This window comes from Varanus komodoensis, unplaced genomic scaffold, assembly GCF_004798865.1.
Source record: "Varanus komodoensis strain SLA01 unplaced genomic scaffold, ASM479886v1 scaffold42, whole genome shotgun sequence".
NCBI classification, from domain to species: domain Eukaryota; kingdom Metazoa; phylum Chordata; class Lepidosauria; order Squamata; family Varanidae; genus Varanus; species Varanus komodoensis.
This window is the reverse complement of record NW_025335972.1, coordinates 2,322,932-2,337,119: the sequence shown is the minus strand read 5'-3', so window position 1 is coordinate 2,337,119 and position 14,188 is coordinate 2,322,932. Positions and strand designations below refer to the sequence as shown.

The window sequence follows — 14,188 nt, the reverse complement described above, 5'->3', positions numbered from 1 at the left end:
TCTGGGAACCCTCTGTGGAAGATATTAGGAGGCAGAGTACCTGGAAGAGAGCCTTCCCTGTGGTGGCGCCCCATCTATGGAATGTGCTTCCCAGAGAGGTCTGCCTGGCGCAGTCATTATGTTTTTCGGTGCCAGGTTAAGACCTTTTTATTTCATCAATATTTTAATACCCTTTAATACTGTATTTTTAGTATTATATTTTTAACTGCAGCCAGAGTGGGTCAATTTGTTTATGTTGATTTTTATGTTGATATTCTGTCATAATTTATTTATACTGATATTTGTATTTTGTTTATGTAAGCAGTCCTGAGGCTTTTGCAATAGGACGGCATATAAATATCACAAATAAATAAATAATCCTGGTGACTGCAAATTCCGTCATGTCCAGCCCACCTATGTGGGAGATGCTGCAGTCAGGTAGCAGGAAGCTCATTTCAGGTCTTTGCCACAAAGCAGTGGTGGCATGTCTCCTGCCCTCCACTGGGCTCTGTCAAAAGCTCTTCCTGGTTCTCATCTCTCCAGCTTCTCTGTTGGCTACATGGAACAGAACTACTTGAACTTCCGATGGCTTCTCCATCAGAGATGATTCATTAAGTGTTTTGGGAAACTGGCAGCCCCTTTGATATTGCTGGACTCCCAGCTGTATCCCTGTGCACAGGGTCAGGGAAGGCCTAGAAAAATGGGCAAAGATAATGGGAGATTTCAGGCCACTAGCTAAGGGAATGCTGGGAGTTGCAGACTTAAAATATGGATAGGCCTGCACCTTTCCATATAGCAACACCTAGAGGTTTCCCATCTCAGTCCTGAAGTATGTTTCTCCACCTCCTGTCTTGCTGGTCACCATTTAACAGAGGAAGTCATCACCATATACTGAATGCAGCAGAGAGCAACGTTTTAACCTCTCACTCACACCTCATCTTCTGCTGAAGTTAGAGCACTTGCCTCCACCACTCCTACAACCTGCTTTCACCCTTCCCTCCTTCTCCATGGCTGCTGTTAAAAAACATGCAGCTGTGCTGCAATTTTCTGCAGTTGGAAGGGCGCATATTCCCCCCCTCCCCGCCACTTACCAGGCTCTTGCACAATGTAGGAAACACCACATGATCCATCTTTCCGGTCCTCAAAAGCAATTTCTGCTTTACTGGGGCCTTCCACAGCAATGGAAAGGCCGCCAGCACCTGCCTCCCGTGTCCAAATACTAAACTCAGCTGGGAAACAAAGAAAGCAAACAATCCTATTAGCCACACCTGCAATCACATTTCTTCCTAGGCTAAGGAAAGTCCTTTTAAACTGAGGGGTGGAGGTACCCTTGTCAGGACAAAGACTTCACCCAGCAATATTCTGGACCTCCTTGCTAGAGGAGAGTTCGCTGCAGTAATGGCTCTACAGGGGATCCGGACCTCTTTTGGCTGGGGGCTGAATTTGATTTCTGATAATTTCTCAGAAGCTGTATTCCAGTGATGAGTAAAGGCAAAAGCAAGAGGTGGAGCTCAAATGTCAGTATATATGAGCTAAAAACTCTTACTCTGCCACTATGGAACAGCCATAGACGTAGTATCTTGGGAAATCTGTTCTCAGTTTGCTCTATAATAGCCATATGAACCACCCATATCTATGAACTCTTTACAGAATAGGTGTAGGAGATTACAGGGAAAAGGTTTGGTAAGAGTTAGGTGCGAGGGTGATGAATTGTCTTCTGATCACTGGGGTGGGGCACAACACTGAGACCCTCGTGGTACTGGCTCCCTCCTCCTTCTCATCCGAAAGTCCAACCATATTATAATCTGCCTCAAGGTTTCTAGGGGTCAGTGCTGAGTAGATTTCAGTTTTCAGGACCTACTTTGTGCTTCCAGTACGCAGGCCTACCTGGCACGCCGGCTTCAGCCCTTTCCAAGCCTGGGCCACCTGCCCGCACCTTATGTGCTCCCCCCTCGCCAAGTGGGCCCACAGTAAACTGGAAGGGACTTCCAGGAACATGCTGCCCTTTGTATTTGACGCTGACTGAGTGGATGCCCGTCTCCGTAGGTACAAAGCGGATGCAGTACGTGTTGTTCTCCGCCTCCAAGATCTCCGCATCATGGGACTTGCCGGAGGGGCTGGTCACCTGAGCAGTCATGTCTCTGATGTTGATTTCTGGAGGACACAGGGCAGCAATTGGATGGATTAGATGGCTATGGAAAATCATGACTGCCCTGCCACAAGAACTCAGGACGCTGACATGCCAGATCATGGGTCCACCTCTGCCCAGTACTATCAACAGTGATCAACAGCCTGGGCTCTCTGCAGTTTCAGGCAGGAGTTTCTCCAGCCCTACCTGGAAATGTTGGGAATTGGACTTGAGGCTTTCTTCTGGCAAAGCAGGTGTTCTACCATGAAACTGCAGCCACTTCACCTATTTCACTCCTCCCCTGCCATCTACTAGCATGTCTTTCTTAGATACCACAAGCTGCACGGAGCCTAGCTCAGCAACAGCTTAGCAGATATTCAGCTGGGGGCAGGTTGAGTGAAAGCTAGCCCAGTTTTCCGCTCACCCCCATCCCATTTCCAGAAATTCTTTTTTCATGATGTTTCTGTCTGAATGCTAAAATCTAGATCTGGTATGTCCCTAAAGTCTCATTTCTGTTAAACTTAAAATTTGTACGAAACCAATTCTCCTGTAATCACATTGCTCAAAGTAGCGCCAGGAAGAATCCTCAAGCCACGCAGAGCAATTATTTCAGCTACTAGGGCTGCTTTCCACAGTAAGCTCAGTATTGAGCCAAGACCCCATATAGCCTGGAGTGTTTCACCAAACAATCCAATTTCACAGTTCTTCGACATGATAAATACCTTTACTAGTAAACACCACCCATTATACAGCACTTTGGGAGATGGGGGGGGGGGTGTTGAAGATTGCAAGCTTCCCAAAGACTTCTCCTCAAATGTTAGATTTGGTGGTCTTTTTGCATATTGGAAGCATACACAGAATTTCCCCAATATTTCCAAGAAGATCTGTGTATATTAGGGCTTGGGCGTAAAAACCTAGCACCTTCCAGACATTTTAGGACAACTCACATCAAATGCAGCCATGGTGGCTTGAGGAAATGGGAACTGTAGTCCAAAACTTATGTAAGGTGCCAGATTCTAGGAAGGCTGTCCTAGCAATGTACAGCATTACCATTTATATTGCATTTATACCCCACCTTTGTTTTTAGTGTTGAGTAGACATGTGGAGACTGCTTCCATTTCAATATAAATGCAATGAACTAATAATGTAATAAAAACCCTGCCCTGTTTTAGAGAAAGTGTTTACCACAACTTTGATGAATGTCTAGAAGAACTCCCAGATGAATATTCCTGTCTTGCACCCAGGTCTTTTTCATGAGTTGCTAATAGCCACTTGTACCAAGTTGTCTCTGTGCCATGAGGAATACCCACATTTAACTGGAAGAGACTCTGCCACTATTCTCTTCCTGAAATTACTTGGGAAGGTTTGAACACATCATTTTTCTACTTTTGCCTGTTTCAAAAGCTGGAGAGAGGCAACATGTAATCTGAGGGCTAAAACCAACCCTTAATAAAAGTGTGGGTCACAGTTCTATAAATAGGAATGCTGAAGAGAGAGCATGTGGTTGTTAAGTACTGCTCCTTTACTCTGCTCATATACATGTTCCCAAGTTGCTCCTCTGAGGAAGGGGAAGGATCAGGCACTCACTTGAAAGGAATGGCCCAAAACTGGGCACTTACTTCCATGCAACACCAGGCACCAAATCCCACCAGGAACCAAATCTCTTTGCCTTGCAAGAGTGTGGACACGCAGAGCTGCCCCAGCCCGGCCTTTGTCCATTCAACGCCAGGGTGGGAAGCATCTTTTGCCCCAAAGACACACCCTCTAAGGGATGCCCTCAGCTGCCACCTTTTGGGGGACCAGATTGGGCCAGAAGTAGCTGCCGTCGCCACTGCCAGCATAGCTGAAAGCACTTAGTGCCGTTAACTAAGGGCTTGGAGACATTTCAAATGTCATTTCAAAATGGAGGAAAATGCACAGAAACTGGGGAATGACCAGAAAAGTTGGGAAACCACCACACTGTATCTGTGTTTGAACAGACTGATGCAAGGGGAAGGGGCATTCCCAGAGCACCAGACTGGGACCCTCTGATGGTCAGAGTTGGTAGGGGAGATTTACTGCAACATCGGGTGTTCATGCAATAGCTCTCCGGAGCAAGGACTGCTGGATTAATCTGCCCCCAAACTGCTGCTCTGCCTGTCAGACTGTCTGTCCATCTTGCTCTGCACTGCTGATGTACTGACTGGGGGCAACTCTGCAGGCTTTCAGGCAGGACTGTTCCCAGCCCTGTGTGGGAGGATGCTGAAAGCTTCAGCATGAGGAGCAAGTGCTCTGCTCCTGAACTGTGACCCCTTCTGTCCTGCAAGCCACTCACCTGGAATTTTCAGACTAAGGTCGCACTCGCTGCCAATATTAGCAACCGAAGGAGCTTTGCGGCGCCGTGTGATCATCTGCTTCATTCGCCCCTCTCCTGTCACCTTCACGGAGAATGGGCTCCCTGAACCAGTGAAATGTGACAAGAAGGAAGCAAGGCTTCCATGTTAGAGCAGCAGAAGCAAAGCTCCTCATGACAGATACTTTTCAGCCACACAGGATTCTGAGGGGCTCAGCCCCATACCTCATCTTCCCTTTTGGGGTGAGAAAAGTGGTAAAAGAGGACTAGTATATCAAGGAGAAGGCCTTCGAGGAGGCATTAACTCTCCTGAAACAGGTTTTGCATTTTAATCAATACCTCTTGATCCAGTTTAGCAAGAGCTTTTTCTCCCCCACATTAGATCTCATTAACAAAATTACATGGTGAACTTGTCACACTAACATTCCAAACTGGAGGTGGAGGATTGAATAGCTGAATATTCTTCAAGTCCATATAATGAACTAGGGAAAGCCTACATTTATCTGTTTGTTTATAATTTCCATGTGTATGCCACCACAATGAGCTCCTGAGCAGCTTACAATGATTAAACAATGTAACATAGTGTGCTGCCTTTCAGAGTTTACAAAAAGGGTGTATCCAGACCATCTTCTGGCAGAAATCCAGAACGCTATGGTGTGCCTTTCTGCTGGTCATGGAGCTTTCAGGGCCACATAAACATAAGACAAGATGTACATCTTGAGGGTGATGACCTCTCCCCTATCAAGCATTCACAACTTTTTGCTTAACCCAGGAGCAGGCACTGGAAGATTAACTTTTTAGCCACTGTGGCTGCTAGAACTGCAAAGTGGTCTGAGATGGCACGGACATCTCTAGATGCTTCAGATTTCAACTCCCAGCATTGCTGATCTTTGACCAAGTTGACCAGGGCTTCCTGCAGCTGAAGGCCAAAATTTCTGGGGATCTAACTTCTGTCAGCTCCCAGTCGAAGACAACCTTCCTCAGTCATGCTGCCTGGGGATGATGGGAGCTGTAAGCCAGCACCTCTGGAGAGCACCAAGTTGAAGAGGATTGGACTAACAAGTGTTTGGGGAGTGTTTGGCATGCTGTCTCTGTAGCAAAAGCCCCCCTCCAACTCCCAGTAACCCAATCCACTTGTTGGAAGTAAGGAATACACTGGTAGTTCATTCAAATAGCCCAAGTTTCAGAGGCATTTTGCTCCCACCTTCAACCGGAACCATGTTCCAAGTTGCTAACACCCCCCACTTAACTGGGCTGTCTCCTGATCACATGCTACATCCAACATCAGAGGCAACTTTTCTCACCTGGCACGTGCTGGTCTGCGAATTTGATGTTGATGATGTAGTTGCCGGGCTCGGTTGGGCAATAGGTGACTTTGCAAGTACCATCCTCTAGGTCCTCTGTGTTGATGTCAACCTTACTGGGGCCTTCAATGGACAAGCTCAGCCCACCATAACCTAAGGGAGATGCAGACAGCTTGCGATTAGACGGTTTTGTTGTACACTTCAATAATACCAGCAAAGATTGATTTGCTTGCACATACACGCATATTCTCATACACAGTTGAAACTGCAAGTGTGCAGAGCTTAAGTCTGCTTGCACTGCCTAGGTTATTTGGCTGGAAATATTCATTATGTGGCACCAGGAAATATGCAGGTACCAGAGTCTTGCTAGCATCAGTGATCACTGAGTGACCCTTTCTTGCTTAGAAGATTCCACTGGCATTGCCTCATTTCCAAACTACAGTCCTAACAGCTTCCCAGATCTAACTGGCCAGTGCTGGAAGTAGAACCACTAGTCTGGAGCAACTCTTGATCTGATCCAGTGGAGCTGCATTCTTTTAGAAAAGCTAGGTTTTCAAGACAAGAGTTCTGCTCCTCTTTGACCCTCCCAAATCTGGAATGGTAGGCTGGCATTACTATGCTCACAGAGCTAGTGGTTGACATGAAATTTATTCCCCAGCACAGACGTGGACTGGAGCTCCCCTGGCTATTGCAAGAGCCCAGTACAATTTAGGAAGTTCTCAGTGTCCCCATATTCTTCAAACCACCTCCCTCCTCTCCTTGTGCTGCCTGCTCTTTACCCCCCAGACCCTGCTCTCATGTGCCAAATTCTGCAAAGTCAAAAGTTGCACAGAACAAGCCTTTTGACCACTTGCAAGGTTAGCTAGATTAGAATGAACAAATTGTTCTTCTGCTATACTGTTCCCTGGAGAAGTATGCCCAATTTACTTGACCGTAGGTCAAGTGCTGACCTTTGATACATAACAAAATAGCATCCATATACCAGCATCTCTTGTATCAATGATGAACTCTGAAGGTTCAAAAGTCCGTCCCTCACTGAGGCCTGGGCCAGAGACCCTGACACGGCTGGCATCTCCAATTTCTGACTGGCTGATCATCACTGTAATAGGGCTGTTGGGGATGTGCAACCCATTCTTCTTGATGTTGACAATGTGCTCTCCAATCTCTTTGGGGACGAAGGAAATGCCTACAGAAAAAATTGGGGCGGGGGGAGAGAGGAGAGAGTTTGTTGAGCCTCGCCCATTCTCTTGTCCTACCCAGTGGAGTCTACCAATTGGCTGCAGGGGAAACTGGAGGTCTGGACCACTCACCCACATGCCCATTGCGTAGGCGCTTGAGCAAACAAGGCTCCTCACGTCCAGAGGGTGGGATCACGGTGGCGGTCAGCTGGCTCAGGTCTGTCTCGGTGATGTTCAAGGGAATATCAGCAGAAGAACCCACTTTCAGGTGGGACATGCGCATCGTGTCATCTCCTGCAGAAACAGGGAAAGACAAGCCACCTGTAAGGGTCAGCCAGCCCTCATCTGCCTACTATGTATTACCCTTCACTATAGCCCCAGACCTCACCAGTGATCTTGGCAGTGAAGGGACTTCCTGGGATGTGTTTGTCATTGTATTTCACCAAGATATTGTAGTCACCAGGCAGAACTGGAAGATAGGACACTGTACAAGTGCCATCCTGGTTATCCGTGCAGCCAATCTCAGCCTTAGAGGGACCTTCGATGGCCAGGGAGAGGCCTCCTGCAAAAGGGTTCAGAAAGTCAAATACTGGTGACAAGGGGGTTTCTTAGCAGCCCCAACAACCAAGTCAGCACTGAAGTTGTGCTGAATTTGAGGAAATCCACCATTTTCACCCACAATTGTCCCCTGTCCTGCTTATGCTAGCTTAGGTAGTTTATTTGGCCAGGTGTGGAGGTCAGTCACACTAGGCAGAGCACTGCACTCCTATTCTAGCCACTAAAAATGTTATTGACTCAGATATTTCACCAGGGTAGTCCACCAGGAATAAGGGGAATGACTCTCCACCAATGCATGGAGAATTCAGGCAGCCATTCCAACGGCTCTAACAGAGGGAGATGAGGAGGAAGTGGGGACATTCACCCACCCTACTAAAATCCTACTACTTTTTTTTCTCCAAATCTTTTATTTTCAGAAAGTAAAATAGAAAGAAGGAAGGGGTATATAAGAAGAAAAGAAGGCAAGAGCTGTTCCAAAGATTTAGCAAGCAACTCCTCATTTAAGCTAAAATTCTGCTACTTATGTGCCTCTTCTTTTTTCCTTGTGTGTTGTGCCTTTTTAGAATGTAAGCTGTTCTAGATGTGTTCTTGGCTGAGGAGTGGAATTTCAAAAAAATTAAATACATGTTTTGCACTTACACATAAAAACATGCGGCCCTGCCCAATTGACAAGAGGTCAGAAAGCCAGCTACCTATGGAAAAAGAAGGCTTCCAAGCTCATGTGAGCTTGGATGGATCTAATAGAAGTTCTAGAGCTAAAAGCCCTTGTCTGACTCACCTTCTCCTGCATCTTTTGTATTTACAGTGAAGACTGCTGGCTTGTTGACCACCCCATGGATGAGTCCTGGTCCATAAGCAGTCACATGGCCACTGTTGACATAGTCCACATAGAACTGCAAGGGGCTGCCTATGGAAGTGAAAGGAAGGCACAGGGTCATTGTGGTGCTACTAGAATATGTACAAGCCACTCCACCTTACATACTGGTCCAGTTCACACATGAAGCTAACCCACGGTATGGATTGTAAAATTCTGAGTTTCTGTATGCACTAACATACTATGGTTAATTAACAGCCTAAAAGTAGAAGCCATGGTTTGCTGTTGGGCTGTGAGCTCTTAATCCTTGTGCTGCTGTAACATGCAAACTCAGCACTGCAAAGGCATTTGGAATACAGGGAGGGAACAGGTAAAGGGTGAAAGAAACAGACATCCCAGGGATTGGGTACACAAACCATGTCTTGTTCAAGCACCTGCCAGATAAACCCTGGACAGGGCAACAGGCTCTGAGTTTAATAAGCTGTGGATTAGGCATTGTGTGTAAACCAGACCAACTTTGAGAATCCCTTAGCTAACATCATTCCTTGCAGGTATTACCTGGGATGTGCATATTGTCATAACGGATGTCCATCTCATGCAAGCCAGCTTCTGTAGGAGCATAGCGCACGGTCACTGTGCCATCCTTATTGTCCGTGATGTCTGGCTTTGCCACCTTGCCAGAAGGCATGTGCACCTCTCCTACAGGTGGGAAAATGAGGCAGAAATTAAGTCAATGGGTTCTGTTGTTCCAAGTATGGAGCTAGAACTCCACCTTCTGTTGGGAACCAGAGGAGATGTTTCCATGGGATTTAGTTTTGGTTCCCCGAACCTGCAACTGTCTGGGTGAGCAAGGGCATTAGTTCACACAGGTCTGGAATCCCTTAGGGATATTGGCACAGATGGATAAACTTGGAATGGTAAAATCCTAGGAGTTTGAAGGTCTGACTAGTTTATAAGCTGCTGCTGCATTCAGAGTTCCTCCATGGAATACTTCCCATGCTGTTAAAAGATACAGAAATATTTAACGCAAGATATGGCTAAGATTAAGATTCAGCACCAAATTTCTACAAGTGTTAAGGCATCTGGCAGCGACTGTCCTATGAGCAGTTGCACAGGCCTCCCTTCTGCACAAAGCTAGATGGAAGCCTATCTGTGCTGCACACCCAGGTAATCCACATTCCACATCAAGAAAAGCAGAAGTTTCTGTACCCTGCACAGAAACTCGAGTACATTCTGCTTCTGCTAGTTATAGGGAAAAGGCAAAAGCCTAGGCTAGGCTCTATGTCTCCCTGTCCCCAGAGCCACTGGAAATCTTATTCTATCAGCATTGTTCACATGCATTTCCATATATTCTTCAGCATCAGTTCAGCTAGGAACTTTTAAAAATGAAAACGAAAATCAAGAATTTGAATTCTGACCCGTTTTACATTCTGCACTCCCAGGATACTGGGATACTTTAGGCCCTCTTGCTCAAAGTTTAAGCCTTAAGTGAATTACCTGAAGCCTTTTAGCACAGAAACAGACTCCAAAGGGGCTCTAGCCATACCCCTCCCTGTTACCTGTGATCTCTCCTTTCTTGATGGTAAATGGGATAACCAAGTCGAAGGGTCGCAGTCCGGCATCCAGACCATTGACAGGACGATCTGTTGCCTGGAAGACAGAGGCACCCCACCAACCCAACAGAAAAGTGAGAAACAGTATTTGGGGACCGGAGAAGACAAGGAGAGATAGGAAGAAATAGCAAGAGTCCAAAAAACAGCGATGGAACACAGAGCTGACAAAGACAGACCCTGAAAAGCCACCTGGATTTTCCCCACTTATCAGTCCCTAAAAGCTTGCACAGGTGTGAGGTGGGTAGGCATCAAATAAAATGGGGCTTAGAGAAATCTTTTCACCTACTTCCCTTCAATACTTAAGATGTAGGATTAGGTCTGGATTTGACAATAGGGTTTGGTTTTGATCTAAGCAAAATGCCAAGTCCTGGAGCAGAGTTCAGAGACAGTCCTAAGCAGGGAGCTTCTATGCAGCCATTTCAATAGGGAGTTCCAGCACCCAATACTTGCTCCAACTTGATGAAACTTTCTCAGAAGCAGTTAATAAGCTGATACAGCTGTAACACTTATTCCCCACTTCTTTTGTAAAGAGGGCCTGGTGTTAAACAAGAGCCAATGTAGCATCTCATTGGCAGCTGTTTCAGGCAACTATGCCAGCAGAGGGGTGCTGTACCATCCAAAGCAGCTCCCTGGAAGTTGCACACAATGGCCAAAAAGCATGCCTGCTTTGGCTGCAGCTTGTGCTGGGTGGCCCTGTCCTTGGGGAGTTCAAAGCCCCATCCCATGGGGGGATTATCTCAGCCACAGTGCTATACTTCTGACTACCGGTTAACAGATTACCATGTGAGGGGGCACAACCCAGATGAGAACTGTTGCTCCCCGCTCACTCTCCACTTCCATATCTCTATGCTGCACTGACCTATTCAGCTGGCATCGGCTGTCCCAAACATGGGTGTGTTCAACTGGAGTGCAAAGCGTTGGAATCCCATTCATGCACAACTGAGTCTAGTGACCTCACCCACCAGCAAGCTTCCTTTAAAGTGGGGCAGGCAATCTGATGCCCTCCGTAACATCTGGAGGGCAACTCCCATGATCTCCAACCACAGGCCATACTGGCCAGGCCTGCTGGGAGCATCAGTCCAGAACAACTGGGGAGCCCCAGGCTGCCCACCCCAATTTAATAGCACAAGGCAGCAACTGGTGACGTGGGTCTCCAATGCTGCCTCTAGTACTCCCTCTTCTGGAAAGGTGGACATTGCGCTGCTTGATTGGGATAGGACTGGGCTGCCCCCAGCAAGAGAGGCTTTGACAAGGACGACACATAAAGCATGGATGGCCCCCCACCCGGCATCAAGAGATGGAGGGACGCGAGTTCAGACAAAGACACCCTCGGAAAAGCCCCAGTCCTGTCACATTCTGGAGGGCTTCTTCCCCCCCTGGAATTCAAGTGCAGGAGATGCGAGTCAAGGAGGAATGAAGAGGTATCAAGCTGCTTCTGGCTGCAGCCGCTTTGCATTAGCAGTAAAGCAGTGCATACATACATGTGTGTTGCAAGAGAATGCAAAGGGGATCCCAAGGCAGACCCCCTCAAAAGCCCCAGAACTGTCCTTTGGGTTTTGCAGGCCACCTGTTGCCCCTCCCATCCCCCCCCCCATGAAGCCCTCTACATAAGCATATGAAGACATTTGGATCCACCCTCCTGTAGGCTTATTTCCTTTTTGGCACAGGGCCATCCAATGCCAAACACCTGCAGCCATGCATAACTCATTGCATCTTGATAGCAGCAGAGCAGCTTTATGAGTAAAAGGCTTCTGAATCCAAAATATAGAAGTCGGCAAAGTCAGCCCATAGTTATTAGCCAAGCTAGCAAAGGAGATAAATGCCCCCACTAAGGTGTCCAATTCATATGAGATTTCCCCTAGGTTCTATTACTTGTGGAGCAGAAAGAGAAACCTCAGTAAGCTGCTGGTCTGAAAGCGAAACTGAACATGACACAACAGCATCCATGCAATTAGCAATTGCATGAATGTCCAAGTATTACTTTATTGCTGCCCCACCCTCCACCCCAGTAATTCAAGTCAGGACTTCAACAGGGGCCAGTTCACTTAAACCTTCTGCCCAAGTGCTGGCCGTGCAAATTCCATCAGGTCTAGTTTGGCCTTGAGCATACAAGATTCACAGCTCGCCTGTGGAGACTCCATGCAGCTCAGTAGGAGAGCACCTGCTTTTTGCACACTGAGGGTTCTAGGTTAAAGGATCAGGTAGCCAGTGCTGAGGATGGCCTGACCGGTGGTGGCTCTCCTGGCCTTCGGGCAGAGGAGACAATGCTGGACGAGGTGACACACCATCTAACTGGTATGGCCGCCCCCTTGAATTTCCATCCTAGCCAGCTCAGCTTTCTACTCTTGAATAATACACCTTCTGCTAGCTTCTCTGCACAGATTCTGCCAGGGTGACTGTGCACATTCCCCCAGCCTCTTTGGAATGGGTCTGACATTGATATGCTATTGAGGACACAAGGAGAGCCACACTGGCTCAAACCACAGGCCTCTCTAGTCCAGCATTCTGTTCCCACAGCAGTCGACCAGATGCCCGTAAGGGAGCTCATAGCAGGACAGGAGCTCAAGATCAGTGGCTTGTTTGTGGTTCCTGGGCAACTGGTATTAAGACATACTTCAATACCACAGGAGGCATGACTTGGAGAATAAGGATATCAGTGGCTACACAAGCCTCTCATTTTGCTCCAAACAAGTGAGGAAAACTTGGCCATTTTTTAAAATAGGTCTCGGGATATGATTCTTTCCCATCACTCCTGCAGCTGCATCATGCTTCTTGATACAGCTTTGCCCAACTAGCACCCTCCAGATATATTAAACTACAATTCCCAGCATTCCCAGTCAGAATGCTGGAATTTTTGTTCAACACATCTAGTAGGTGCTGGGTTGGCAGAGGATGTTCGAATTCCTCTGTTTCAAGTGGGGATCTGCCTAGACTCACAATCCTGACACTGGTAGATCCTGTTGTGCCAGTCTCATACCAATAAGGGGCCTTGTTGCCCTCAAGTAGCAGCGGTGGCAGCGGCGGCGGCGGCAGCAGCAACCCAGCCCCAAGCAATGCCCAGTGGTGCAAGAGCAGGCGACTGAATTCCATGGGGTGGCTCCCCCACACAGAATGCGCTGGGCTAGCTTTTCCGCCGAGAAACTGAACTGTTACTGCTGGTCCCCAGGGCTGTTGTGCACCAGGTGGATAGGCGTAGGGTGGGGCACGCATCGGCTGGGCCATCTGCTGGGGGGTCGGGCGCTCACCATCCAGGGCCTGTGGCAGGAATGGGGCAAGAGTGTTAGAACGGACCGATGGAGAGGCTGTCTCAGGGCCAAGACACCACTATGCAAGGGATGGGGTATGTCAGGCCACCAGATATTGCTGGAATGCAACTCCTAGCCTCCCTCACTCACCATTGGCTATGCTGACTAGGGCTGATGGGAGGTTGAGTCCACCAATATCCAGAGGGCCACATGCTCCCCACCCCTGCACTATGCAGTGTTTCTGTTTCAACACAGGATCAAGTTACCCATCCTTCGTGGCAATCTTTTACCATAGAGTCTTACTTGGACAAGCCTAGCCATTTTACCAAAGCAAACAAGCAAAACAAAAATTCAGTGCTTGAGCAATCCAGTCTTCTCACCCTTGGAAAGCAATATTGCTTATGGCATTACCATAGTAACAGCCTTACACACAGGGCTCCTTATGTGCCAAAAGTGCAATTCTTCTGTTTGGAGAAAAAATTTACTGAAGAAATGTCATTGCTGCTTTTTCAAAATAGTTGCCAGTCACAAGAGCTAGGAACTTGTTTTTAGGGCAGCTAAGATTAGATTTTCAGGAAGCCAAACTGGAAGGTTGATATGAAAGTGCCAGGATAACCTAAGGACCCTAAAATGTGTGGTTTCTACTCTCTGCTGACCTTTCCCTCCTCCCTACAAATAGTTTCTCTGCAGCCCTATGAGTCACATGCCTCCTTTCTGAGTTTCTGGGGTCCCATATAGTGTAGGACAACAGGTACACCAGAAAGCCAGCACTGTATGCAACAAGTGCCAGCTTATGTCTGGGCAGAGGCCACCTAGAAATGCAAAATATGTCAGCTCAGATTGGGCTTCCTCCTTCTGTAGTGTTAATAGACAGCTGCCCATTTTACTTTCCTCAGTGTGCTCCCTCTTTGAGGCCAGAGGAGGAGGAGGAGATCATGTTATTTTCCACAGAGTCAAAACATCCTTGGCCAAGGGTTATTTGCTTGCTTTTTTCCTAACACAAGCAAGATAATACACAGAAGTAAAGAAAAGGGACA

The 14,188-nt window shown here is 47.4% G+C and overlaps 1 protein-coding gene across 4 annotated transcripts in view; it reads right to left on the bottom strand.

The window, feature by feature from the left end:
• Nucleotides 1-14,188, bottom strand: part of FLNA (filamin A) — a 95,350-nt gene that overhangs the window by 14,776 nt on the left and 66,386 nt on the right. For 2 of the 4 annotated variants that reach the window (XM_044443627.1, XM_044443628.1), the window contains 11 exons: nt 13,054-13,161; nt 9,853-9,943; nt 8,852-8,992; nt 8,258-8,386; nt 7,310-7,483; nt 7,054-7,215; nt 6,726-6,929; nt 5,744-5,896; nt 4,422-4,544; nt 1,867-2,133; nt 1,071-1,208 (listed from right to left, as the gene is read on the bottom strand). In XM_044443627.1, the coding sequence (XP_044299562.1) occupies nt 1,071-1,208; nt 1,867-2,133; nt 4,422-4,544; nt 5,744-5,896; nt 6,726-6,929; nt 7,054-7,215; nt 7,310-7,483; nt 8,258-8,386; nt 8,852-8,992; nt 9,853-9,943; nt 13,054-13,161 (1,690 nt within the window). The remainder of the gene's footprint in view (nt 1-1,070; nt 1,209-1,866; nt 2,134-4,421; nt 4,545-5,743; nt 5,897-6,725; nt 6,930-7,053; nt 7,216-7,309; nt 7,484-8,257; nt 8,387-8,851; nt 8,993-9,852; nt 9,944-13,053; nt 13,162-14,188) is intronic. The other 2 variants (XM_044443629.1, XM_044443630.1) reach the window with 1 other exon arrangement.